Genomic DNA, 25,145 nt, shown 5'->3' on the forward strand with positions numbered 1-25,145 from the left:
AGCGCGCTGGTCCCGCCCCCCGGCCCCCCCACGATGTGTTTGGCCTGCAGATGAGCCGCTGAGGAAGCACCATGCATCGCCATCTCATCGTCCAGTCACTTCAGGCAGAAGTGGGGGGAGCAGGGGAGCCATTTTAAATACCCCCCCTTTGCCCTGTCCCAGAGAAAACAAAAACTCCTTTGATGCAGATTATGGACACCACATACTGACCTTCAGGTCCCTGTGCACTATGCCATTTAGGTGACAATGATTTACACTTTCTAGAATCTGCTGTATACAATGACTGCAAAGATACAAGGGCAGAATGGGAGGAGAACGTTTTAAAGGCGCAAAATCACATCGAATACAGATTAAATGAAGTTCAAACGAAACAAACAAACCAACAAAAATGATATTTTTTTCACATTTTTTTTTTAGCTTTACACTGGAATAATGCGGAATAAAGCTAATTCTGGTTCTAACAAAAATGACGTCCAACACAGACTTTGTGACGTGTTCAGATAAAACAATTTGAGCTGTGTTTTATCGTGAGTCTACAAGGCAAGTCATTAGTATACGGAAGTCAAGGTTTTCCCATTTGGGGGAATAATTTATGTGTCTTTCCCATAAGTTCAGGGAAAACTCTTTAGAGCTAGAAAACGTGCGGGTGTTTCTCATACACACCTAAACTGTTTAAAATCTGAGGTCACAAACATGAGCACTGAAACAAGGGTGAACACGGATGGAGGGGCAGGTGAAGCGGGGGAAGGCGGGGGACACGTTTACACGTCACGCGGAAACGGGGCTCCCTGCACCAGGTGTCAACAGGAAACACCTGACCGTTTCCAGGACCGGGTGACTGAACGCCGCCCGCGACGTGCAGCACCCCGGCAGCCGGCCTGAGTGTGGGGAGGGCCGAGGGTTGACTGGGAGGGACCTTAGGTGTCGGCCCCCGGGGCACTGCTCATGGCTAAAGACATTCCCACACGCCTCAGCAGAGAAGACGCTTGCTTGTGACCCTCCAAGGTGCACGGCTCACACTGGCCTCAGGAAGGGCCCATCGGCGTCTAGCAGATCGCTGACTAAACTAGAGGGGCACGTCACTGACTGGCACCTGTGCAGTCCCATGGGCTGTCACCTGACAGGGACAGAGAACACAGTGCACTGGGGACATGTGCACAGATCACTGCGAGGTTCCCACGCAGGACACGCAGAGCCCCACCCGTTCATTCACGGACGGAGAAGCATTTCGAGGAGGACGCTGCAGCCATTAAGTGTACAGAACGACATCACTTCAAAGTCGTTCTTCAGGTAAACAAAGTGACACCGTCTGACTTGTTGCAACGTGGACGTCAGGAGCCTGATGGTGATGTGGCCTCGCTCTACCCTACCGGAGGCACCTGCCGTCGGCTGTGCTGACAGCCTGGGGCCGGCCGTCCTTCCTGACAATCACGTGGCTCTTTTTCCTTGTTCACAAATGTTCACTCTGTACTACTTTTTAGGAATATTTCCCTTTCTTATCTCAAACCACATGTACAGATCATTAGGTCTAGTGAATAACAAAATAAACCGTAATCATATTAAATGAATGTCACTGTTTTTACAAGCGAGAATGGCCTGAACTCTTGCCTTCTTGAGGACTAGTAAGAAATTGGGGTTTATGAATGGTTCCCAGAACCTGTGCTTTAGGCCTGAGGCTGAGACGAGGCTGCCCCCCTCCATTTTGTGGGGGCCATCCCCAAAGCCCCCGCAGCGCCGGCCCAAAATGAAGCAGCCGACGCGGTCTGTGGGGCAACGGCCTGCTGTAGCCTCGCCTGCACTTTTCAAATGCAGTGGTGGCTGCTCACGCAACTCTGAAGGGCACACTACCTGGGGCTCCCCACATGGTTGCCAGCCCCCCTGACAGTGTTACTCTGGCCCGGGCGGGGCCGTCCCCAGGGCCCAGGATGGGGGCACGCCAGCGCGCCCAGGAGCTCCCTGTCGGCCATACGCTGCCATCCCACTCTGCAGACGGTCGTGGCCCCACCAAGCGGGGCCTCCCGCGCCTCTGGGCCCCACCCGCGTGCTGCCGGGGTTGTGGGGCTCCGTGTGGTCCGTGAGGCCTGGAGCTGGGGTGCCTGAGGATGGGCTGCGTCCGGCTGGTGGCTCGGCCGCTCGGGTCACCGAGGGCTGAACTTTTAGTGTCATTCGATTTTAATTAATGGAAACAGACGGACGAAGGCCCGGGGCCAGGTGACAGCGGATGGGACGCCTGAGTCGGGGCCCCCGCCCAGGGGATGCGTGGAGGGTGCGGCCCGGTGCGACTGGCTCACCTGGCGTCCGCCTCACTGTAGTACTCCCTGGCCACGATGTCCTCAAACAGCTCGCCGCCGGTGACTCTGCGAAGAAAGCGCATGGTGTTAAACAGAGGGGACACTTGGCGACTCGCGCCAGCTCACACGGAACGTGGGCTCCGACTGCTCCCCGCAGTTAGAACCCACGATTACCGTGCGACCACACACGGACCCCAGAAATGGCCCGATACAGGGAAACTAAGCAGCAGACACTGCCAACGAATCGTGACCGTCTTTAAATCGACACTTTTCTGGGGTTTCTCAGAGGAGACGTGATGTATATTCACATTTGCCTTCGTTTCTGATACAGGTACCTAGAAAACCCGTATACGGTACAAACGATTTCAGATTTTTAAAGTGTTGGATAAACATTGACTGAAAAGCCTACTGACACGGATAAAATCGCTGCTGGTTCTGGCGAATGCTTATCAGTACCACACAGCCCATGAGGACTCGGCCCCAATGTCACCGGCACGGGGCCTTACTCATCTCTGGGGCCTTAGCACCCACCTGCATCCAACGCATGACACTTGCTCAATTAACGAGTGCTGCAGGAACGGTCGAATGCCTTAGCCAAGTCATCCGCCCTCACTCTGGGCTCGACGTGCGCTCAGACAGGAAAAGCAAGCTCTATGATTTAGCTCCTGCGGCAAAGGGTTTATTTCGTAAGGGGTTCATATTTAAAGAAGAAAATTAAAGAGTCAGGGACCACATGCCAGTCATTTTCATGGACGACCGCAGCTTTTAAACAATTGGAGGGGTGCTGTTTTCCACTGTGTTTGGGATGATGCAGTTAACCGCCTCTGACAACTCATGCTCCCCATTAAAACTTAAAAACATCCTTGGGCAAATGAGACTGTTATCATCTGCTACGTTTGTGATAAATGTCTGGGAAGGAAAAATGGAGTTCCAACAGAATACACTGCCTTAAAGAGAAACTACTGGCTTTTCTAAATTTAATACATCTCCACATGGACGTCATCATTTAGTGGAGCACAAGATGAAGCGGCAGCTACTACAGATTTTTGAAAATTTTCCGTGTGCTACGTGAAACCGCACACAAACTCAGAAATTAAACGTCTCACGAAGGAACTGTTGGGTGGATTAATTAGTGACCGTGAATAAACTGATGGCAGCTCCGCTGTGACAGAGGCACACCGAGCGCATGTGTAAACGCGAATTACCGTTTCTGAGTCTCTGCCACGTTAGGGCTCACGGCACAGGAAGAGATGCTGTTAGAACCACGAAGGAGACACAGGGGTTTGCGGTCGCTGTTGGCAGGGTGGGGACTCCCCGTGCTGTCCGGTGAAGTGGACTGTGCTTTGGTCCCCCCAGAATCACTGGACCAGCGCCTCTCCCCATGACGGTTGGACGCTGACACGGAGCACAGCCACACGCCCCACGTCCCTCTGGAGTGACGCCTCCCTCCTGCGCTCAGAGCTCAGAGTTCTCGGACACGGCCGGTTCAGCGCGGAGCTGGGTGGTGTAACCACGACGGGAGCAGACTCTCCTGGGTCAGCCAGTCCGGCAGCCCAGACACAAGCCCGGTGCCCGCTGACACCGCTGTCAGCGTCTCGGGAGTCAGGCCAGCTTCCTGTGCGAGTCCCCAGCATCTGACGACAGCTCTGGAAGTGGGTTACCCGAGGTGGTCCAGGACCGGTTTTCTGGCAGATTCTGAACTGGACGCCAGAGAGCACGAAGGTCGAGTGCTGCTCTCACCGACGCTCCACAGAGTCCCTGCTGGTCCTGAGGCAGAGTGGCTTGCTGCGTCACACGAAGATCACTGCTGAGGTGCCAAACCCGAGACAGGCTGGTGGCTCAGCCTGGAGGGGCGCATGGGGGTACGGGGCGGGAGCCGGCGCTGCCCAATGCGGTCAGCGAGCAGGCGGGAGGCCGGCTGGCGGGGTCTGTGACCCTTCAGAGGAGCACGGGAAGCGAGCTCGGTGGGGCCGGAACTCCAGGGCCACCTGAGTGGACGATGGGGTCCCGGGCCCGTCCCCACCCTGACAGTGAACCAAGACCCCCGCGAGAGGGGCCCGCCCGAGTCCACACGGACCACTTACCATCGTCCAAACACACGCCAACTCTCACTTTTGCTCAAACTGACCTCTGACTGTACTGTGTGAAAATTTACGCACACTTTGAGGTCGGATGCAGGTACCATGTTTTATCCTGTGCTGGAAAAATCTCTGCTTCAACGCCCCGGGTCCTCGTCCCCTTTCTGACGGCAGCGTCCTGCTTGGCATCGGGCAGCTGCGTCAGCCACCGAGCCCCATGGTGTGAGTGGCATCTGGTGGCGGGGGCGTGCCGTGCTCCCCATGTGCCCATGCGCCCGGCACGAGGCACCTCATGTTCGGCATCGAGCAGACAGCGGCCAACGCGCGAGGCGGGCAGGACGGAGACCACCTGCTCTTGGTCACGGGCACCGGCTGACGACGCTGGTGACGCCGGCTGGGTGCCAGCTCTCCGCTGCTCCACATCAGCCCAGCCGGCGACCCGCACGGCCTCTGGTGTCACTCCGCTCCCATCCACGGCCGATGAGACCGACCCTGAAGGTGAAGCGGCCACTCGAGGCCCAGAGCCCCGCGCTTGGCCCGCTGTCCGGCGGGCAGAGGTGGGGGCGGGAGCTCTGCTTCTGGAGCCGCCGCGTGCCAGTGAGTCCGAAGGTGGGTCAGGGACAGGGCAGGCCCAGGCCGAGGCTCCCCGCTCCTCTCCCTGCCCGTTCTCGCCTCTTCTCGGCCTCCCGTCTCCTGGGGCTCGCTGGGGGTCTGCGTCTGAAGGCCACGCAGGAGGGAGCGTGCTGGGGGCCACCTGCAGGCGTCTCCCGGTGAGTCGAGCCCGCCTTCTCTCTCAGGCTCCTTGGCTTGGGTTTCGCTTCGCAGAGGGAAGGGGCACTCGGCAGGCCGTGCTGGGTCCTGCGCGTGCCCCCACACAAGGGAGGGTGGGTCCCCCTCCAGGGCAAACCGCCAGACTGCATGTGAGGGGGACGGTCCTTCGGACCCAGTTAGACTGCGGTGATCTCCAGCAAGGGTGGGAGAGATGCTCGCAACAAAACCGAAGGGCGCTGCGTTCACGACACTCACCTTCAAAGAGAAAGGACTCAGGAGCTTCACCCGCTTCTGCCTGGTGCCCCACTAAAACCAGCGATGGGCCCCCTCGCCACGCGAGGTCCCTCCTGGGGCTGGGACCTTCCGCTGAGTCACCCTCCTGGGTCCTCCTCATCGCCGCACCTCAGACCTCACGGCTGATTTTCAGCAGTGGGTAGCTACGTATGCCCTTTCCAACTCCTTAATTACGACAAGTTAGAAAGGAAGGACTTACTGTTCATTAAATCGTCTGCAAGAAAATTAGACCAGGTACTGCCGAAATTTCAAACTTAGAAATTCAGTAATAAATCAAAAAATTAACAGCAAGACGAGTGATTCTTTTCCCCGAGCTTCACTGGATGTCCCTCCCAGCCCCACGTGTGCGCGCACACACCCCTACCAGCGCATGTGCATAAACACACGCACACACACGCACGTCGTTACTCTGTGTGAGATGAACGTACAGCACACACAGCCCGATCCCCAGGTACGACCTGATCTCATAAAACATCACGCCGCTTTCCGACCCTGATTCGGTTTGACAGTTCGAATCAGGAAGCCATTACGGTGAGAAGAAAACTCGTTAAAGAGAAACCCATGGAGCGAGCCGTCTGCGTCTGCGTCTGCGATGGCCGGACGACAACTGAATTTGCCAGCTTTACGATTTCCAGCGTAGATCAGCACACGGACACACGGGCTTTGGAAAGCAAAGCAACGAAAAGCCCCTGGCTCCGGCTCTGCAGAGAAGCGTGCAGACGGGACCGGGGTCGGGGTCGGGGGGCGGCCTGACTGCGGCCCTCACCTCTCTGTTCGCTTCCTCTGGAGTCAGACGGGCCTGGCAGCCCCGCCTCTTCTCTTCCTGTGGCCTCTGCGTGCCAGGTGACCCCCTCCCTGACCGTTAATCCCTGAGGCCAGCGCCGAACAAAGCCTCCAGTCTGTTGACCACAGGAAGTTTCGGTGAAACTGCAGATAGCATCTCACAGCTCCACAGCCACGAAGGTGGGAGGACGGACCTTGTCAGCACCCCCGGGAGGCCAGACAGGAGGACGCCGTGGCTGACATCAGGCCCTGGCCACCGGCCTGCCAACACGGGCCTGACCCCGCCGCCAGCTGGCGTCTGCCCATGTGACCCACCGCAAGGCCTCGGGATCAGGGCTCCGGGCGCCGGCTCTCAGGTGCCTCCAGGCTCGGTGCCATTCCCTCACATGAACCTCTCCCCGCCCCCTCTGCTGCAGCCTGTTGGTGTCCTGTGTGGGCCAGCGACACCCTTGGGTTCTGGGACAGCAGCTGACCAGCACGTGGGTTCGCCCGTCCCCACCCTGGCTCCTGCACTGGCCCGTCCTCCAGGGCCGGCTTCCCGCCCGCTGGCATTTACTCCCCCTCCGACGACTGCACCCCTTTCCCTGTGGTGTCCTGCTGACCCCGTCGGCCCCACAGACCGTGTGCAGTGTCACCCCTCCGTGGCTGACGGCACAACTCAGCATCGGCACGACCGGTGGGACCCCGGCTCCCAAGGCTGTGTCCCCCTGCCACCCCCTCAAAACGGCGGAGGGGCGAGGCCTCGCTTCCCCCACAGACGCGGGCCCGAGCCCAGTCCTAAGAAGCCGACAGTCACGATTCGGGGTTTGTCTCTGCAACAGCGGCCGGCCATCCCCACACCTCAGACGGAGGTTCTGTGGGGCCCAGACGCTCCCGGAAAAGCGCTCTGCCCGCGTGCCGGAGAGAAGGTGGTGGCCGGGCCGGTCCGCAGCGAGAGCCCGGGACGCAGGTGCTGAGGGGGCCGACGAGGAGACAGGTGGCACAGCACAGGCCGGCGGAAACCGAGCTGTGGGTTCGCACAGGGAAGGGGCCCCCGGCCCCCTGCGGAGGGCCAGCGGCTGTCGCTCACAGTCTGCTCCAGCATGAGCGTTCAGGGCGTAAACAGCGTCGTCCTAGGGTGCGGGGCCCCATGCGCCACGAACTTGGTCCCCCGGGAGAGGGCCTGGTGTCAGCGCCACGGCCAGCGGCCAAGGAAGGGCCCCGCCCTGCCCAGGTCGGAGGCTGCTGCTCACAGAGGTGCAGGCCGGAGGGCGCCTCGCTGCCCACGAAAACGCCCTGCTTGGGTCGACGCTTCGGGAAGGGCCGGACCATTTTCAAACCCCGAAGAAATAGACGAGGAAAGCAGACGAGCGGCTTTCTCTCCCGAGCCCATGGTGAAGGACGTGGCTGCTGAAGGGACGGACGGGCGGTGAGCACCCCGCCCCTGGGGTGTGGCACGTGGGGTCCTCGAAGAGGCGGCCTTGCTGCTCAGCGGTCGCAGCCATAGGCGCCGGGCTCCCGGGTGACTGAATGGCCTTCGGGCGTCTTCTGCTTGCTGGCAAAAACAGGTAACCCTGTGTCCCTGAGAGCTCAGAGTGGAGGGGACGCAGCACCGCAGCAATCAGGAAGAACCGGAGCTCGACGGAGTGCGTCGTCGCCGTCCCCTCTGAGGACGTCACGTGCACCGCAGCAATCAGGAAGAACCGGAGCTCGTCGCTGTCCCCTCTGAGGACGTCACGTGCATTCCGACCCCGCAGGCACAGCGGCCCCGCACGTCCCGGCGTGGCATTCACGATCCAGAGTAGGCATCTGGCCAGACTAAACCTCCGGTTTTAGTTTTCGCTAAAAGCCAACTTCTTTGATTCTGAGCGCGCTCACGAACTAGTGTTAGTGGTCCAGTGGGACCGGACCTTGAGCTGGCGGGCACCGTGGCACCACGTGCACCCCGAGCAGCCAGTGGACAAAACACCTAAAACATCCACCACAAACTCCAAAGTCTTTACGAACGACCCCGTGCTCTTTCCGGAGCTCTGCCATGTGCTCCTTTGCAAAGACGCTGACTGGTGCCGGCTGTGGGCAGGCGCTGGGGACAAAAGGGTGACGGGAGAGAGAGAAGCCCTCCATCCGCGGAGCTCACAGCCCAGCGGGGAGGCCGGGGACTGACCAGATACGTGAAGTTTAAGGTACGGGAGGCCAGGTGGCGAGGACAGCGACGGAAGGGAAGAAAGGGAGACGTGCTGGCCGAAGGGTCACTCCGGGCGGGGCCCCGGTGGCCCCGGGAGAGGGTGGCCTGCAGCCGAGCCCTGCGGGGGTGGGGGGCGCAGCTGTCCAGGGCCAAGGGGACAGGAGGTGCGGGCGCCCGGCGTGCTCCGGGCTACAGGGAGGGCCGTGTGGCGGGGCAGGGACAGGCTGCTGGTTCTGATGGGATGTCCTTGGCTGCTGTGACGGGAGCAGGTGCGGGAGGCGAGTGGCGACCAGGCACGGTGACCCAGGCAGGAGAGGCCGCTGGCTTCGGCCGAGAGGGTGCTGCAGACGCGCTGCTGGGCTCCCGGATTCTGGACGTGTCTTGAAGCTAACGGGCACCACCGACGAGCCAGCACGCTGTGTGAGCGTGAGAAGCGGGCCCACGGCTGCTCCGGGCTTCGGCCTGAGATGGAGCGACGGGGTGGCCGCCGACTGATGGGGGCAGCTGGGCCTCAGGGAGACAAGGTCAGTTTCGGACGTTTACATTTAAGTTTAAGATGCCAATCGGACATCCGTGTGGGGCCGGTGAGCAGGCAGCAGGGCAGGCAAGGCCGCAAGTGTGAGTACCACACGCTTCTAGGTGGGGTCTGGGGCCGTGTGCTGGGCGAGACGCTTGGGAAAGGACGGCACGCAGGAAATGTGAGACGCCGGGGCCGAGCTCTCGGACCGGTCCCTCGTGTGGGTGCAAAGGAGCCAGGAGGAGCCAGCAAAGACGATGGAGGGCGGAAGGCCAGTGCCCACTGGCTGACCCGCCTCCTCTGCGGTGTTCTGACTGTGTGCGTGTCATAAGTGAGCATCCGGAAAACCTCCACACGCTCGGGGGAGAGGGATGAGCTCTAACTGACCGAAGGCCATGGGACAGCTCCGTGCTGCACAACACGCCGCGTGACGAGCTACGTACTACACAATACAAATGCAGACTCGAGTTCTGTTCGAAAGTCTATGTGAAAGTTTGCTTTGCGAATGTTCAGTAAGTTCTGCTTAATGGCAGCTTACTGAGCTCAATTTCAAAACAAAATTCAACACGTTTATGAAAAATTGGATTTCTATTTCTCTCTCAAAAAGTAAATATTTTAAAACAAAAGAAGCGGCTTACCTAAAAGTGATTCCAGTCTGCCTCAAATCTCAGTGACCGTGCAGCCACAGCAGCACACAACCCGCAGGGGGAACACGCCGGGCACGCGGTGGGGCGCTGGCTGGGGCAGCTCAGCTCGGAGGTGACAGGTGCACAGGCGCAATGAAGACAGTGTCTGATGCCAGCCACCGAACCACAGTCAAACGTTACCCACAGAACTGTGGGGAAATCACAGTGGCCCTTTTAAACATTTCAGATCTACCTGTCTAACCAACCAATCGGCAAACCAGCGGTTTTCACACTGTCCAGACGCAGATGGAACGCGTCGCCCAGGCGGGCACCTGCCCCCGGCCCCACGGGACCCGAGCTGCGTGCACGGCACAGTGCGTGCGTGCGTGCGGTGAAGGAACGGACCCCGCGCTCGCCTCTGCTCCCAAGCTGCTACGATGCCGCGTGGCCCGAGCCCCCGTCCCAGCTCTGCGAGCTGGGCGCTCTCGAAACTGCTTTCTTGTCAAGAGGTGTTTCATCCACACAGCCGCTGTTCCAAATCAGTGAACCAGTACCAATTCCTGAGTCTGCCACGTGTCTATCAACAACACGTCATTGCTGTAACGGCTCTCCGTCACGGGGCTGTCGCCCGGCTCAGAGCATGAGAAAGAGGAAGACGTCTTTTCTCCGATCAGATGACTGCGCGCACTGTAGACGGGACGTTGCACACGGGAAGGAGGTTCCCGCTGCGTCCCGGCCCCATCAGTCCTCCTGCCCCCGCGGCCCCTGCACCCCGTCCATCCCGGTCTTCGTTTCCGAGTGCTTTGCTCTGGAGACGCACCTCGCCCGGGACACCGGGCCCGCACGTCCTCACCTTGCCTGGACGCCCACACACCCTCGCCCTGCGGCCAGGACGTTTTTCCCAAACACGTCTCTAACAAGCACAAAGCTGAGCCACGGCAAGGTCAGCAGCTCCTCACAGACCCGGCAGCGTCGCGAGCGGCTGCTGCCTGCCGAGGCTGACCCAGCCAGCAGGCACCACGCGCACCGGCCACACGCTGCTGAGGGGACGGGCCAGGCTGTCGGGGACCCCCGGCAGGCTCCGCGAGCGCCAGGCTGCAGACAGACGCCGGGGACCCCCGGAGTTTCTCAGTGGCATGCCCAGGAGGTCACCAGGTCCTCAGAGCTGCTGGCAGGGAGGGGACAGCGGCATGGCCTGCTCTGAGCAAGGCCTGCCTGAGGGAGAAGCCGCTTCACCGGTGCCTGAATGACCTGGGCGGTGGGGAGAGAAACGCCTAACTCCAGCTCTGCCCCCGCCCCAATCCCACCCCACTCGACGGGGAGGAAATAGAACAAACCTGAGAAGCACTGGCTCAAAGGCCGGGGCACAGGTTCACCGTGAACCCAACACGCGGCACAGGACCGAAGACGCCGCCTAGCACCTGGCCACCCCACTGCCAGTGCCCACTTCCCACAGCTCCTCTCCCAGGGCCTCACGGCCCCCTTCCAGCAAGAGGTACGAGGCACTTGAAGAAACGTAACAAGTATTCGAGCCAGAGTCAGATGTGGCGGGAACGTTGGAATTATCCAGCCAGGAATTAAAAATACACGATAAACACACTAAGGCGATCAACGGAAAAAGTAGATAAGATGCAAGCACAGATGGTAACGTACTACAGAGAACAGACAGAACCTGATTCCCTAACGAACTCAAGGCTGAATTAACCAATCTAGCACCAGTCCATCTTCAGACTCACGCCATGTGAAATAACTTTGCTTATCCGTTCCCCAGACACCACGCTAAAATGCTTGCGGCGCGTCCATTACGTGCATTACTGTGGTCGCACGACTGTTTCTCCTCTGCTGGACCCTCAGGTCGGGCTTCTCTCTCCTTTTTCTCCCATTATAAAGGATGATGCAGGGGGCATCTTTTAGCATACAGCTTGATCTGAATTTAGGGTGTACTTCCCATGGACTTTGCTCCTGGATGTGAAATTATGTCAAAAGATGTGAACATTTCCAACGTGAAGTATCAAACTGACCTCAGAGAGTGTGTGCGTCTCACACCCCTGCCCGCCCTGGGTGTGGCCCGCCTCCTGTGTCCCAGAGGCCAGAGTGACGCCAGGCACTGTTCCCGAGGGTCATCGGCCCTTTCGTTCTCACTGACAAACGCAGATCACCCCGAGTCAATCTCGGCAACCCCGGCCCTCTTGCTGCGGCTGGTCGGGGTGGGCACGTGACGGAGCGCTGGCTAACGAGAAGGGAGCCTCCCATTTTCCTGGGTAAAGTTTCTATTCTGAGAAAGAACAAGAGACGCCGTCTCCCGCTGGGAGTCACTAAGTCTGTAGTGACGCTGGGACCATGTTGGTCTGAGAACAGTGTGGACGAGCTGGGCGGGGTGGGAGCTGGCATCAGCTGGAACTAACGGCCTGAGGGCCCTTCCTTGCCGATTCTTTGTAAGATAAGGGATAAGGGATTACATATACTTTTAAAAAAGGTCAGTGGAAACTGAGCGACGTCAGCCATTTTTATTCCCCAAGGGGACACTGAGCACGACCTACATATCACGGTCAACCACCCGAAGGGAACGGACTCGGGCTGTTTCACCCAGGAAGAGTGACTTGGGCTTCAAACAGACACTGCTGAGTAGGTGCCTCTTTTCAAAAGAATTAGAGTTGAATGGTATTTTAAGAACACTTGAAAAAATTATAAGGTTATTAATCTAGACTGTAAATTGAAAAAAGCAAATTTAATTCAAAACGGCCTTCAAGTAGATCGCAAAGTAAATGACACAGTGTGTCGTACTCACAGGTCGAACACCAGGTAGTGGAAGCCCTCTTCGGATATGCTGTCGTGAAGTCGCACTAAAAAAAAGAAAAAAGGGAAGAAAGTTTGTGTTAAACCGATGCCAAGGGTGACTCTCAGGCGGCTCCTCGTGGGGTCTGTCTGCTCAGCAGAACCGCTGGCGGCCCGAGCTTCGGGCTGGTTCTGATAACGTGCTTAACCCAGTGACCACGATCAAGTTAATTAACTTGTAACAATACTCGTACCTGCACTTTATAAAATGGTTGAGAGCGTTAGCTGAGAGTAAATGCTAAACGAACGTCAACGGCTGTAACAATGTGTCTGTCCCCGGGTCCTGAGGGAGCAGGTTCAGCCGCTCCCCCACTCAGCCTCGTCCTTGCTGTGGCCCCGGTCCAGGCCTTCAGCACTACAATCAGCAGCAAGAGGGGTCATTTAAGAGTCTAGTAAATGGTGTCTTTTCCTCTGCTCTCCCATTTCTTATAAGAAAATTCTACACAGCAGTCCCTGACCAAGCTGCCAAAGCAGCCTTTATCGTGGCATTTCTCAAGTGAAGTCCCATCACCTGTCTACCAAGCCACAAGCCGAAACACAGCGAGAACTTCTAATCCGGTCATGCGCCGGCTCCTCAAGCTACACGACTTCAAATTTTCCAGTGAGCGGGGCTTCCGCTAGGTCCCCAAGGCAGAGGTCTCTCTCGGGAGCGGAGAATGCTCGCTGCTACCCTGCTCCACGGGAAACCACACGCAAAGCGTGTGCTTCTTTTTCTGCCCGTTGTTTTGGCGTTGGTGCCCCGCCTCCCGCACCTTGCCCCGCAGACGGCAAGCTCATCCTCACCACCCTGTCGCTCAGGCGCCGCGGCCCCACGGGGCTGTGCGGGGCAGGAAAAGCAACGAACCGCAGAACACCTGCTTTGGGACATCGCCCTGAAGGACAAGGACGCCTGCTACAACCTGTCCTTGGCGGGTCCTTGTGCAGTGACCACGCGGCAACGTGGACTGGAGAAGACACGCACTGGCACACAAACCACGGCCACCTACAGAGGGCCTTCGCACAGCCCACGACGTCCCAGCCCGGACTTCACACGATGTCCAGTCTTCAGCTCCACCTCCGTCCCTGTCAGATGTCATCCCTGGCCATTCAAATGATTTCCGAACCCCACTCCAAAATTTCTCTAAGGCAGAGAAAGAGTTTTGCTTCAGCCATAATCACGATGACCGCTTGTAAGATGGGGATTTTGTACCACGTTAGCACAAAGCGGGGCCGTGTGCCGGGGCTGGGAGGGTGGCACGTGTCACACACTCTGTGTGTGTCTGGAGCGCATGAAACGTGACATCCCCCCCACCTGCTCCTCCGTCACCCTGGGATTCGCGGCACAGTCCACTTTCACTGACCAGCTCCAATCCCTGTGACTCCTCGGTACCTGCAGCTTCTTCCTCGTCAGGACCAAACAGGAAACGTCATCTCGCAAGTCTGTGCGTCTTTCAGAGACTTGGCACAGTGTAGACGGCCTTTCGAGTAATCGTTTCTGAGCATTACCACAGCAGACGCCAGGCATTCTTCCAAGTTTCTGGACGTGACTTTCCCCCGAATCTCTGTATACCTGTCCCCAGCAAAACGCTGGGTGCACAGACCGCCGTCCTGTAGCCTGAACTGCGTGGACGGAATGCTTCAGCTTGTGGGTGTCAGAGACACCTGCCACCCTTGCTTACACTCACGCTTCCAAACAAAACCAAGGTCTGGCTCTGCTCGCAGCCATGCGGCTCGGTGAAGGAAGCCGGGTCGTGACCGACGATGTGGTGGCTTTCTGGAGTGACAGTCTCGCACACGGCTTCCTGGGTGGCTGCCGCACAGTCTGTTTAGACAGGCGCAGATGACAGCGCGTCTTCGCAAAGGGTCAGTTACTCAGTGAGAACAGCCGCGGTGAGAAGGAAGCAGAGTCGCCGTGGGAGCAGGCGGAGCGGCGGCCCCGTCTCCAGGGGAACGCTCCCGGGGTCTCAGGTGCCCAGCAGGAAGTGGAGGCGGCATCTCGGGTGCCGCTGGGGACGCAGGGCTGGTCCCCGCCACACCGGGGATGCAATCGTACCAGCGTGGTGACCGCACTCACGAGTGCCTGGCACAGCTGCCATTTGGCGTGCGTCGTTTTCTGATGCGAACCTGGCGGTCAGACGCAGCACATCGCGTCCGGGTGAGGCCCGTGTCACGGAAGCATGTAGCTGGCAAGCATGTGCCGTAACGGGAGGGAAGCCGCCTGGCCAAGTGCTTTCGCATCACGCAGCCCCGGCCGCCTCCAGACCTCTAAGCAGCCACTCGGCCAGGTGAGCTTGGTTCTGAACGGACGACGTCACTGACGCGGCTCCCTCTTTCCCAGGAGAAGCGGGGCGCGCTTACGGCCCTGCCCCCGCCCTCCCACTTCCTGCCGCACGTTTTCACGTGACGCACCGGGAAGACAGAAGGGACACGGGCGCGGCCTCTGCACGCTCACCGGACGCACGCGCAGCGCCATCTTCGCGTGGGGCTCCGCATGCCCACGGCCACTCGGGGACGGCTGGTTTCCTTCGCGGCCGAGGCTCCTCCACGCCCGTCGGCAGAGGGGCAGACACGTCCACGCGGCCGGGCAGGGCGTCCCGCAGCAGACGCCAGCTGCTTCTCGTCCAGCCTTGTCTTCTTGTTAAGTTTGTCACGGGTTGAAAACCGAGTTGACTTTTACAAAAACTGACATTATTTATTCCCCATAAATAACCGTCAATTCACGTTTACACCGAAGGAGGTACAGGGTGTTGTGTTTCCCGCACGTCGGCCAGGTCCGGAGCGGCACATGTGGGCGCACACCATCGCCCCGCGCGCAGGCGTCCCCAACACGCTTTCGGAAAGACGGGCGCGGCGCTTGGGAAAACGGGTTATAACGCACCCGGGCAGCCGTTCTCTTCCGAAGTGAGCTCCGAGGCAAAACCAAGTCTAGGAATAAACGAGTTCCAGAAATGCAAACAGCGTAACGGTGCTTTCCTAGACGAAAACGCTGAATTCCAAGGCCGTAAGCATGGGACCTGTAAGGGAAAACCTGTCTGAGGCTAAAACGTTTCCGGCGTTTCGCTGACCAAGGCCCAAGCCCTTCCTCTCGCTGGAAGGAGAGAGGGCCTCTCTCTGGCCTGAGCACGGCGGGGCCCCCGCTGCCAATGCAGTGACACCGGCAGCGTCACTGGCCGGAGCGGACATGCTGCACTCCACTCCGCCTTCCGCCCCGAGCAGCAGTCCTGGGCCGGGACAGGGACGGGGCAGGGACGGGGCAGGCGCCGCCTCTGTCGCCTCTGCTGGGATGTGAGGCCGGAAGTGGGTGAGTCTGAGCCACGTACTCGGACGCGAAAACGGCAGCTGGCGAGCCGGATACTGTTGCTATTCCCGTCACAGACGATCGCATTTCACAGCGAGGGCGCGCACTGGCCACGCTGGGCCTGCTCAGACAGGCGTGCCTGCCCTGCATTCCCCATTCCCTTAAAACACAGCCCAATGGCACCCCTCGAGAGAGAAATTTGAGCTCAACCATTATCAGCTCTTTTGTGACAAAGCCAGTCATTTCTAAAGAGAAAACTCGTCAAAAAGAAAACACGGAAGCACTGAAAATCGAAGTCAAAGTCAAACTGACGTTTCTAGAAAACGGAAGGCAACTCTGCACACGTGCTTTGTTTCCCTTAACCTCTATTTCTCAGGACGCGGGTAGCAGCTAGTGAAACGGTGCCATCTTTTATCTTCCAGTAGGACATGTATTACTGGAGATGGTGTAAATTTGAAAACACACTGTTTCTTTGAAATACAATTCCACGTATACTGTTCGTTTCGCTTTAAACTGAGTAGACGTACAGCTATTTCATTGGCTGTTATGTTGCCAAAGGCAATAATCTTACAGCATTTATACTGATTACAGTCACTTGTTCTCATGTGATGCTTTTTAAATTCTGGACGTAAAAAGTTTGGGAACTGGGCTTAGCCGCAGAAGGCACTGAAACTACCGTCTGTTGTAATGTTAGATGCTGGAACACAAGTCTGTATAAAGTTGCACAAAAGACATGTATTTTGACAAAACACTTAGCACTATGACCACTGATAAATGAGTTATTTTTGCTTTAGGAGAGAGATTTTTCAGAAGTTATCGGCCGTTGTGACCACAGTCGAGGACTGCGAGTTCCTGTCGCTGCGGCACCGTCGGAGTCCTGGGGCCATCTACGCGCCATCACAGCCTCGTGCCGTCCATCACGCACGGGACGCGCTGCGTCTCCGGCATTACATCGCACACGGTACGTGAGTGCCTGGCCCGACGGCACCAGGGGCTCCGCCCGCTGTGGGGTCACGGACGCGGGCATCGCGGAGCACATCGAGGAGCACGCTGCTCGTCTCGTATGCAGTCCCTCGGCCCGGTCACCTCTACCCACACTCGGCGAGCCTCTCACTCTCGTCAGAGGCACACGTGACACGACATCTGGGGCCTCCTTGTCAGAGGAGTTTAACTGATAATCTGTTGCCTGCACCTGACACTTCAGACAAGCAGAGACTCTCGCTGTCCCCTCAGGGACGTGGCCTTTGAGCCCCAGTGGCGCCCCGTCCTATAATGTCACCCACACCAGACTCCACATGCAAACCCTCCCTCCCGCAGGCTCCAGGCCAGCTGCCCATGGCCCACCCTCACCCTCCCCAAGCCTCACGCACACATTTAAGGAAAAGTAAGAATGACCCACTGAAATAAAATGATGACCTTAACCAATCTTGAATTTTAGAAGTAACACATCCTAAGATTTTTTTGGATACGAAGTTTTAAAAAAAGAATTAAACTGTATCAACTTCCAGCCAGAGCCAAAGTGTAATGGAAACAGAATGCAAAACAGAAACAAAACAGAGCCAGCTTGCGACACGCTGGATACACGTAACGGTGCCCGCGCCAATGCGCAGGGAACGGCAGCCCGCGGGCGTGAGCGTCCCTGGTGGGGAGGGTGGCCACGTCCCCGCTGGCTGTGTGCGCCAGCCACCGCCTGCCCTCACTGTGCCTCCAGAGCGATGTGGCACTCATCACGTGAGACGGTGGCCAGCGAGGTGGCGCCCACGCTGCCCGGCTCCCGTCACCCTCTCTCGCCCTCCCAGAGGGCCTGCCATCCTGCTCCAAGGCCTCTGGGTGTTCAAATTATCCATCGCTTCACGGTACACCTGGGCTCTAAGGTGATGCCCACGGATAGGAAGGTATTTTATCATGCAGTGAAGATGAAGGTGATGTTTTCTTCCCGTTAAGGTGAATCCCTTTTTAATTGTTTTCATTTTTAAGGGCCATACAACCTTCAAAAATAAACTTATTTCAGGGTCACTTTGCAGAAGTTGCTATCTCCCAAGCGGAAATCTTTGAACGAGGCTGAAAGTCTGTCTGCACAATCTGGGAGCTTGGAAAAGACGTCGCGGCCGCGCCTGGCCGTCCGGCTCCCATCGCCAGCGAAGCCGAGACACGGCACGGTGGGAAGGGCGTTTCTGCTGAGCTCGGAAGTCCGCTATTTCCAGCAAACAGTGAAACGTCGCGAATCAGGAGCATGCTGTCACTGAGGAGCCGTGTTTCTACCTGGAGCGTGTCCTTTCAGACACGTGACCCACAAAACAGAAATCAGCGATGATGAAACGGTGCTCAGAGCTGCCCGCTGCCCCAGGCTCGAGAAGCTTCTCAGTGGCTGATCCCTGCGTCCCGAGCACAGACGCTCCTGGGGCAACGATTTCTGTGTCCGTCTGCGCCACTGTCGATTTTGAAAAACAAACATGGGCTTGAAGCAATGTGAATGATGTGGTTTTGAAAGGAAAAGCAGATGGCATGCACTGAAACTAAGCGGCGCACACGCTGAAGCACCTGCAGGGAACGACGCTCACCTCGCGGAGCGTGACCATGCCGTTACCGACCAGTGGTTACGAGCGGCCGTGGGGCGCTGGACGACAGCACTGGTCATCTCTCTGGGGGGGCCCTCTGTGCTAGTGGTGACCTGACTGACTCAACGGGGACAGGAACACCATCTCTCTAGCCCCTCGGATGATGACACGTGCGGCGTGAACTCGCTCTTGTCACTGAGACCGTGTTCTAGGGACAGCGTTAAGGACGGAAGAGCAGGTTCTCTGCCGTCCTGCGAGCTTCACACCCAGCCTCCCCGGCCAACTGCTGCAAAGGGCAGGACGTGTGCTTGCAGGCCACACAGCGCGGGGATAGCCAGGGCGCTGACTCAGGCCCGCGGTTTAACCGAGCAGCGTGGTGAGCCAGGTCACCCCCAGGCCGGGCGGCTGTGACGCTAACCCAGCCCCTCACCTTCAGCTCCCGTCCCGGCCACGTCTGACTGACACCCTGGCAAAGGGCAGAGAGCAAACGTCACCTCCAGTGGAGAGGTGTTTCCACGGGGCTGGGCTGTGAGGACGGAGGGCGACGCAGGGACAGAACCTGTCTTTGCTGCTGAGCCGACGCAGTGCCACCGACCAGAGGTCGCAATCGGACTCACGCCGCTTCCAGTTGGCTCATCAGCCCGTTCCCACCGGGACGGAGGAACTGCTGGACACGGGGCAGGTGGCCGTGGAGGAAGCCGGCCTACGCGCTGACGCAGCTGGTTCTCGGGACTCGCTGAGGGCGGTCGCATCCACGCCTGACGCCCGAGACGCTTGTCAACCAATGCGAGGCAGCGAGGCTGTGTGGGCTCAGGACTAAGTGTGCAGAACAAACACACCCAAACCCAGTTCCGTGCGAGCCCGGTGACACAGAGCTGCCACCATGACCACTGCCATCAGCGAGGAACGCGCCTGGTGACACAGCTGCCACCACGTCCACTGCCATCAGCGAGGAGGGTGCGCTGCCTCCGGGGCCACTGTCACCTCTGCACCAAGAACTCGGTGTCGCGCGGCTGGCCCCCCAATCAGAGCCGCCTACGCGCTGCTCACGGTCACAGGGGAGGGTCCGTGGAAACCTGCTGTCCGCCACTGACCATTTATGCTGCCTGGCCGGCCACGGCGGTGGCACGCCCGCACACCAGCCACAGGAGCTGGCGACCAACCTGACTTCAGAGTCGGGGGGGAGAAGGGGTAGGACAAGTGGGGCCCAGCGAGTGTCCGCAGCACGTGTCGTCATGTTGTGAACACAAGATTTTAAAAAGCCCCGAAAGCTCAGAGACGACCGAAATCCACGCCCCAGTGCACACGGCTCCGGGGCCCCGCGCAGGCGGCCCGAGCGTCCAGCCTGCAACAGCCTGAGCAGCTGTGACTAAGGCCGGGAGCCTGGGCTCTAAGCTCCTGTGGCCGGGCGGGGGCTGGCTGCACAGCCTGTCGCTGTGACGGCGTCTCCAGGGCAGGGTCTCCCATCGCAGAGCGCGGCCCCATCAGCTTCCCAGGTTTTGTGTTGGGGGGTCGGGGACGAAGAGGACCAGGTTTCTGCAAACGCGGGCGGTGAAGGGGAGGCCCGGGATGCACGTGCAGCCACCGCCCCGGAGAGCCGGCACCTTCAGGCTGGTCTTCGAGAACGTGCCATTACGCCGTGCCTGAGCCGCGAAGGAAACGGAGCACGGGGCGAGCGGAGGCAGGAGTGCGCCCTGCTGCTGCCCGCTCGCCGGTCCGTCCGCGGTGCCGTTTGCAGCGGGCGTGTGACCGAGGCGCAGTGTGGGCGGACGGGCTCGGGCCACGCTGCTGGGAAATGGGTCGCGTCTCGTTCATCGTGGCAGCTGCAGCTCCTGCCTCTGTGCTTCCAGCCCTGACGGCCCACCGGACGCCAGACCCAGATGCAACGTCACAGCATGCCACCTCCACCTGCCGCCTCCACCTGCCGCCTCCACCCCTCCACTTGTCAGGCCGCCTCCTCGTGACCCCTCTGCCGGTCACAGCCATCTAGCACATCTTCGGCTGGGCCTCCATGCATCACGAATGTGATCTGGGGGACTGGCTTGGCCACTGCTGCCCGATCAAGCCTTGAGGACTGCAGCCCTCCGGACGGCCCCCACTCACTGTCCGATCTGCCGTGTCCTCAGAAGCTTCTGAGCCCTTCCATGCTCTACGTTCGGTGTGGGGCCCAGACGTTCACTCAGGCCGGAGCCACAGAGGGCCAGCGCTGTCTCCTGTCCTCAGATGGAGGGGCCTCTGGTCTCTCTCCTCATACGAGGGCACCGTCCGGTCCGCCACAGGGGCCCAGCTCGCTGCCACTGCGCTGGGAGCCTGCCCACGCTCAGCCCACGGCCCAGCCGGGGAAGCAAAGGCCACACTGCCGCTGGCCGGCCGTCCCCTCCCTGGCGGCCTGGCCTACAACCTCCAGCCCCATGCTGCGTGCCGCTGCCTCTGAGCTGCTCCAAGCCCCGTCCCCCGAAGCCTGTCCTCTCACTTGCGTGTGGGCTTGCCTGCCTGTCCCCAGTCCCCAGGGCATAAGCAGTGTAAGGACAAGGGGCTTTGTCCTCTCTGGTCCCTCCTTTGTGCACAGGTACCTGAAGGGGACCGGACGTGAGACACTCGACCGGCATTTGCTACCAGATGGCGTGAGGCTGACTCTGCGGCTGAGCGTGATGCTGACCCTGCAGTGATTTCCCACGGCTCTCGAAAAAGCTCCCTGTCCCAAATGGAACGTGTCCTCAGTGCTGCTTTGTCTCTGAAACGATGTAACATAAAACATCGAGTGGAAGCAGAGAGCTGAGGGAGAGCGAAGCACAAAGGGACTGGTGTGAAGTCCTGTGAGCGCGTTTCACGGCCTCCCGAGCCCTCACCCTCTTCCTCCGCTTCCGTTCGCGCTGGTTTCGGGGACCCCGCGGGAGCAGCTCAATGCGCCCTTCTGTCTCGGTGCGGGCACAGAATCAGGGCCATTAGCAGCAAACAACAGCCCAGACACCCAGGAGAGTCCCTGAACAACTGTCACCAAGAGATTTACTGTGGTATAAAAACTCAGATGTAAATTGCTACCAAGTATCGAGTAAAATGTAAATTGAACGTTTTTTTCAGGAAATGATAAACGTGTCAGTTTTTGTCTACAGGTTGGTTCCTGGGTCTTCACCACGGCAGGTCAGGTGGCCTGGGCACACGGGCCCGGAAATGCTGCGGCAACAACACGTTCCGAGTCTCCATGCAAGGAGTGCACGTCCCTGAACTGGCCCCTGGGTCCCACGCGACTGTCCCTGTCGCCTGTCACGGGACATGTGGCCTCCCCGCCCCCGGCAGCTGGCTCCGGGGGTCGGCCTGTTCTTCTCCACAGTCCGACACGGTCACTTGTGTCCCCTCCCCCGAAGCCAGCAGCTGCACAGCCCGACCTGCCGGCCGCTGTGCTAGCCCAGCGCCACCCCAGAGCTGACCCTCCAAGTCCCCTGACCCAGGGGCCGCACTGCCCCCACGACAGTCAACTCCGCCCAGCGTCCCGCATGGACCACTGCAGAGAGCACCGCGCCCTCGTCTAATCTGGCCTGCGTGTCCCTGTGTGACGGTCCCACAGAGGCCCGGAGCCCCAGCCCCACGGGGCCGCACCCCGCTGCCTCGTTTACACAATGGGCTCTGTGCCGAGCAGGACGCAAAGGACGGCGGCCTGGACCGACAGACTTTGGAACCAAACACAGGCCCTGGTTCCTGGTCCCGCCCTCCGCACGCTGTCGCCGCGGCAACCGGTTCCTGCGGGGACCGTTCCCTTGCCCATGGGCCACGGGGCCCATGCCCGCTGCATCGAGGCCTGCAGGGGTGTCTGGGGAGAAGGGAGGAGGTGATGGGGGTGTGGACACAACACAGGCCCCCGGGGATGGCCGCTCTGGGACCCGCCTGTGGCTTGCAGAGTGCATGCCCCACACTTGCAGAACAGGCGCTAGGCCACCAGGGGGCCAGACCCCGCGCCCTGCCTGACAGGGACCTGGCCGCACTGAGGCCTGGCCGACGGCAGGTGGACGCAGGGGCCAAAGCAGGAAGCCCCTCCCTGCCATTTCCTGTCTTTCGCTGGGAAAGCTCCGGCTGTCAGCCCTGAAGCTGCCAGGTCCCTCATGGATGCAACCACTGACAGCACGAGATGGTCACACAAGCCACTCCCACACTCTCCTCAGGCACTTCTGGAAAAGAACGTTATTTTAAGAACAAAACGCTGTCAAGAGTCTCTAATGCTGGCAGGAAAACACAAAGGCAGTAACTGTGCTGCCGGCCACCTCAGGAGATCGTGACCATGCCTGTGCGTCACCAGACCCCTCGGCGTGCAGGACGGACGACGGGGTGAGGTGGCCCTCCCCGGCAAGGAGACACACTGCGACTTCCGTGAGACACAGGGAAGGGCGACCGCAGGGCACTGCAATGTCTAAAGCATCTGTGATCCGCCATGTAACTTGCTGATTCTCCGCGAGCTGGGCTGCCTGAGCACCTGCGTCTTGCCGAGCGCGTCTCGGATGGTGATGCTGGCGGGCGTGGGGGCCACGCGCAGGGCTTGGCTTCGCTGCCGCCGCAGGCCTGTGTGCATCCCATCAGGAGACGCCCGGCTGTCTCAAAAGCAGCCCGCCCTCTCCACCAGACGCCCGCTGACGGCACCTCACCCACCTCCCTAAACCCTCAACGCCAAAGCAGGAAAAGGTGCACATGGATGGGGGCGCGGCCCAGTGCATCTGGGGCCCCCATGACCTAGATGGCAGAACCCTCCCGCCCCACACACTCACTTCAGCATGACGAGGACCTGCAGGACCACGAAGGTCTTCCACGTGAATCACAAAGCCATGGAGACCAGCGTGGCTGTCAGTCAGGAGCGAGGGGACACCTCGCAGCGTGCATCAGGAGCATCTGGTTGTGACGTGGGTCCTGCGCTCGGCTCTGGGGGTGGCTTCAGACCACAGGGCCTCACTGTCCTCATGCGCCCTGGGGGAGCACAGCCTGCCAGCGGGTCCCGGCATGATGCCTGCCCCAGACGTCCAGGTCACGGCCGGGCCCAGTCCCCAGAAAGCTGCCCGCCCATCGCAGGCTCACCCGGAAGCACGTTCCTCGTTTACTCCAAGATCAACTTACACAGTTCTCGCTGGTTTAAATTTAAAAAAGAAATGCAACATTATATAAATATCCTTTCACATGGTCTAGAAAAAACAGAATTCTAACCGTGACCTCATCTTATTTGCGGTTGACTTTCAAACCACTTATTTTTCTGCCTTTTTTGTCAAAAGAGAGTATTTTAGAAACCTTTGCCCGCAGGACCGTAAATGGGGGCATCTCTGCCTACCTGTCCTTCACTGGAGGGGACACGCTGGCTCTCGCTGCCGTGTCCCCCGAAGCCGGGGCTTCTCGGCCTTGGCCCTACAGCTGTGGGGATAAGCGTCACTGCAAAGGGGCTGGCCTACGTGCCGCAGGGTATGGGGTGGCACCAATGCCACACGGCACTTCCAGGGTGACAACCACACGTTACCAAATGTCCCCAGGAAAAGGAGCGGCCAAAGGGACAGAACGTCCTGGGCTGAAAACCGAACTGAAATCAATGACCCCTGGCCTTTCCGAGGCGACGACCGGCCCCTCTTCCGTCCGCGTGACGAGCGTATTCTTAGAAGGTGACTGGGAGAGGGGACGCTGAAGGGCAGAGCCCCATGACGGCAGCAAAGACCAGACCCTGGGAGGTTCCCGCGCCTACGAGAAAGGTTCAAAAACCAGGTTGTGTCCGGCTTCCTCTCCTGGACGGTCCTCACCAATAAGCCTGAGTATGCGTCTGGTGCCACCAGCTTTTAAAGGAAAAACCGCTTGGGCGATGGCAACTCTCAGAAGGAAAACCTCCATCCTCAACATGGTGACATCACAGTGCCGAGAAAATTAAGCCTGTTAATGAAACTCACAGTCTTGGCACTTTCATAGTAAGCATAAAAACAGATGTAAGCCTATCTAAAACCAACACATCTGAATTACTCTAAAAACGAAAAGCCAGTTTCAAATGAAGCCAATGTTACACTTCCAAACCTCTTGTCCCTGAATATAGTTCCCTTTATTTATCTAGAGAACTACCTTAGCTACTTCACACATACGTTTATTTTAAAGTCCATTCAGAATAAAAACAATCTAAGGAAATCATCGTCATTGCTTTTAAGAGAGACAACCTTCCACGCTCTGTGCGTGAGGCACGTGCTGTCCTGTGCCCCTGGGCCTCGCCGCACCCACAAGCCTCCGGCTGCACCCCCACTTCCCCCGCCCGTGTAGGGGTGTCCACAGCACAGGTGCACTCTCAGAGGTCCACATGGCCCCACTGCTGGGTCAGACAGTATAGACCCGAATGAAAGTAATTACGAAAGACACATCGGGCTGAGGCACGGGGACCAGTGAGAGGTGAGCCTCCCTCTCGTCGACGGAACGTTCTAGAACCTCCAAATTGCGGTTAGGCGATGGGGCTGCCGCAGAGGCTGCCTTGCTTGTTTCAAAGACACTTCAGGAACCCAACCTGATGGCTCTCGACTTCCTCCCTGGAGACAAGGCCGCGAGGCCCAGGGCCAGCTACAGCGAGTCTTGATCTAGGAGGGTCGGTCACAGGGTGCCAGCCAGGGGCTGCCCTGGAGGAACGCCCAGGCGGCCGATGCCCGCCCCCAGGGTTGGAGGCGCTGTCAATCACTGTTCCTCTCTCCCCTCTTTGTTCCTGGTTTCCCCAAAACAGCATTTTCCAGTCTTTAAAACAGATCATTTCATCATGTTCTCAAATCAAGTAAACTTCAAATTTCTCCTAATTCCCTTTCTGTTCTTTATTCCCTGTTCTGAAAGGGGTCAACATCCCTCCCATCACCCTAAGCGGAAACCCAGAGAAACCCCCCTCTACCCCATTTACAAGCCACCCGCCGCCAAACCTCTGCGTCTGGGCCGCGCTGCGGTGGGCGGTGGCCGGGGGCTCGGCGGCCC

At 59.0% G+C, this 25,145-nt stretch overlaps 1 protein-coding gene across 1 annotated transcript in view; it reads right to left on the reverse strand.

Annotated features, from left to right (window-relative positions):
- CAMK2D (calcium/calmodulin dependent protein kinase II delta) overlaps window positions 1-25,145 on the reverse strand; it is a 137,601-nt gene that overhangs the window by 45,837 nt on the left and 66,619 nt on the right. Inside the window, exons 4-6 of the mRNA XM_025050918.1 lie at window positions 12,313-12,367; window positions 2,292-2,357; window positions 211-283 (exon numbers count right to left, since the gene is read on the reverse strand). Of these exons, the coding sequence (XP_024906686.1) occupies window positions 211-283; window positions 2,292-2,357; window positions 12,313-12,367 (194 nt within the window). The remainder of the gene's footprint in view (window positions 1-210; window positions 284-2,291; window positions 2,358-12,312; window positions 12,368-25,145) is intronic.

This window comes from Pteropus alecto, unplaced genomic scaffold (assembly GCF_000325575.1).
Source record: "Pteropus alecto unplaced genomic scaffold, ASM32557v1 scaffold17, whole genome shotgun sequence".
In the NCBI taxonomy this organism is placed as follows: Eukaryota; Metazoa; Chordata; class Mammalia; order Chiroptera; family Pteropodidae; genus Pteropus; species Pteropus alecto.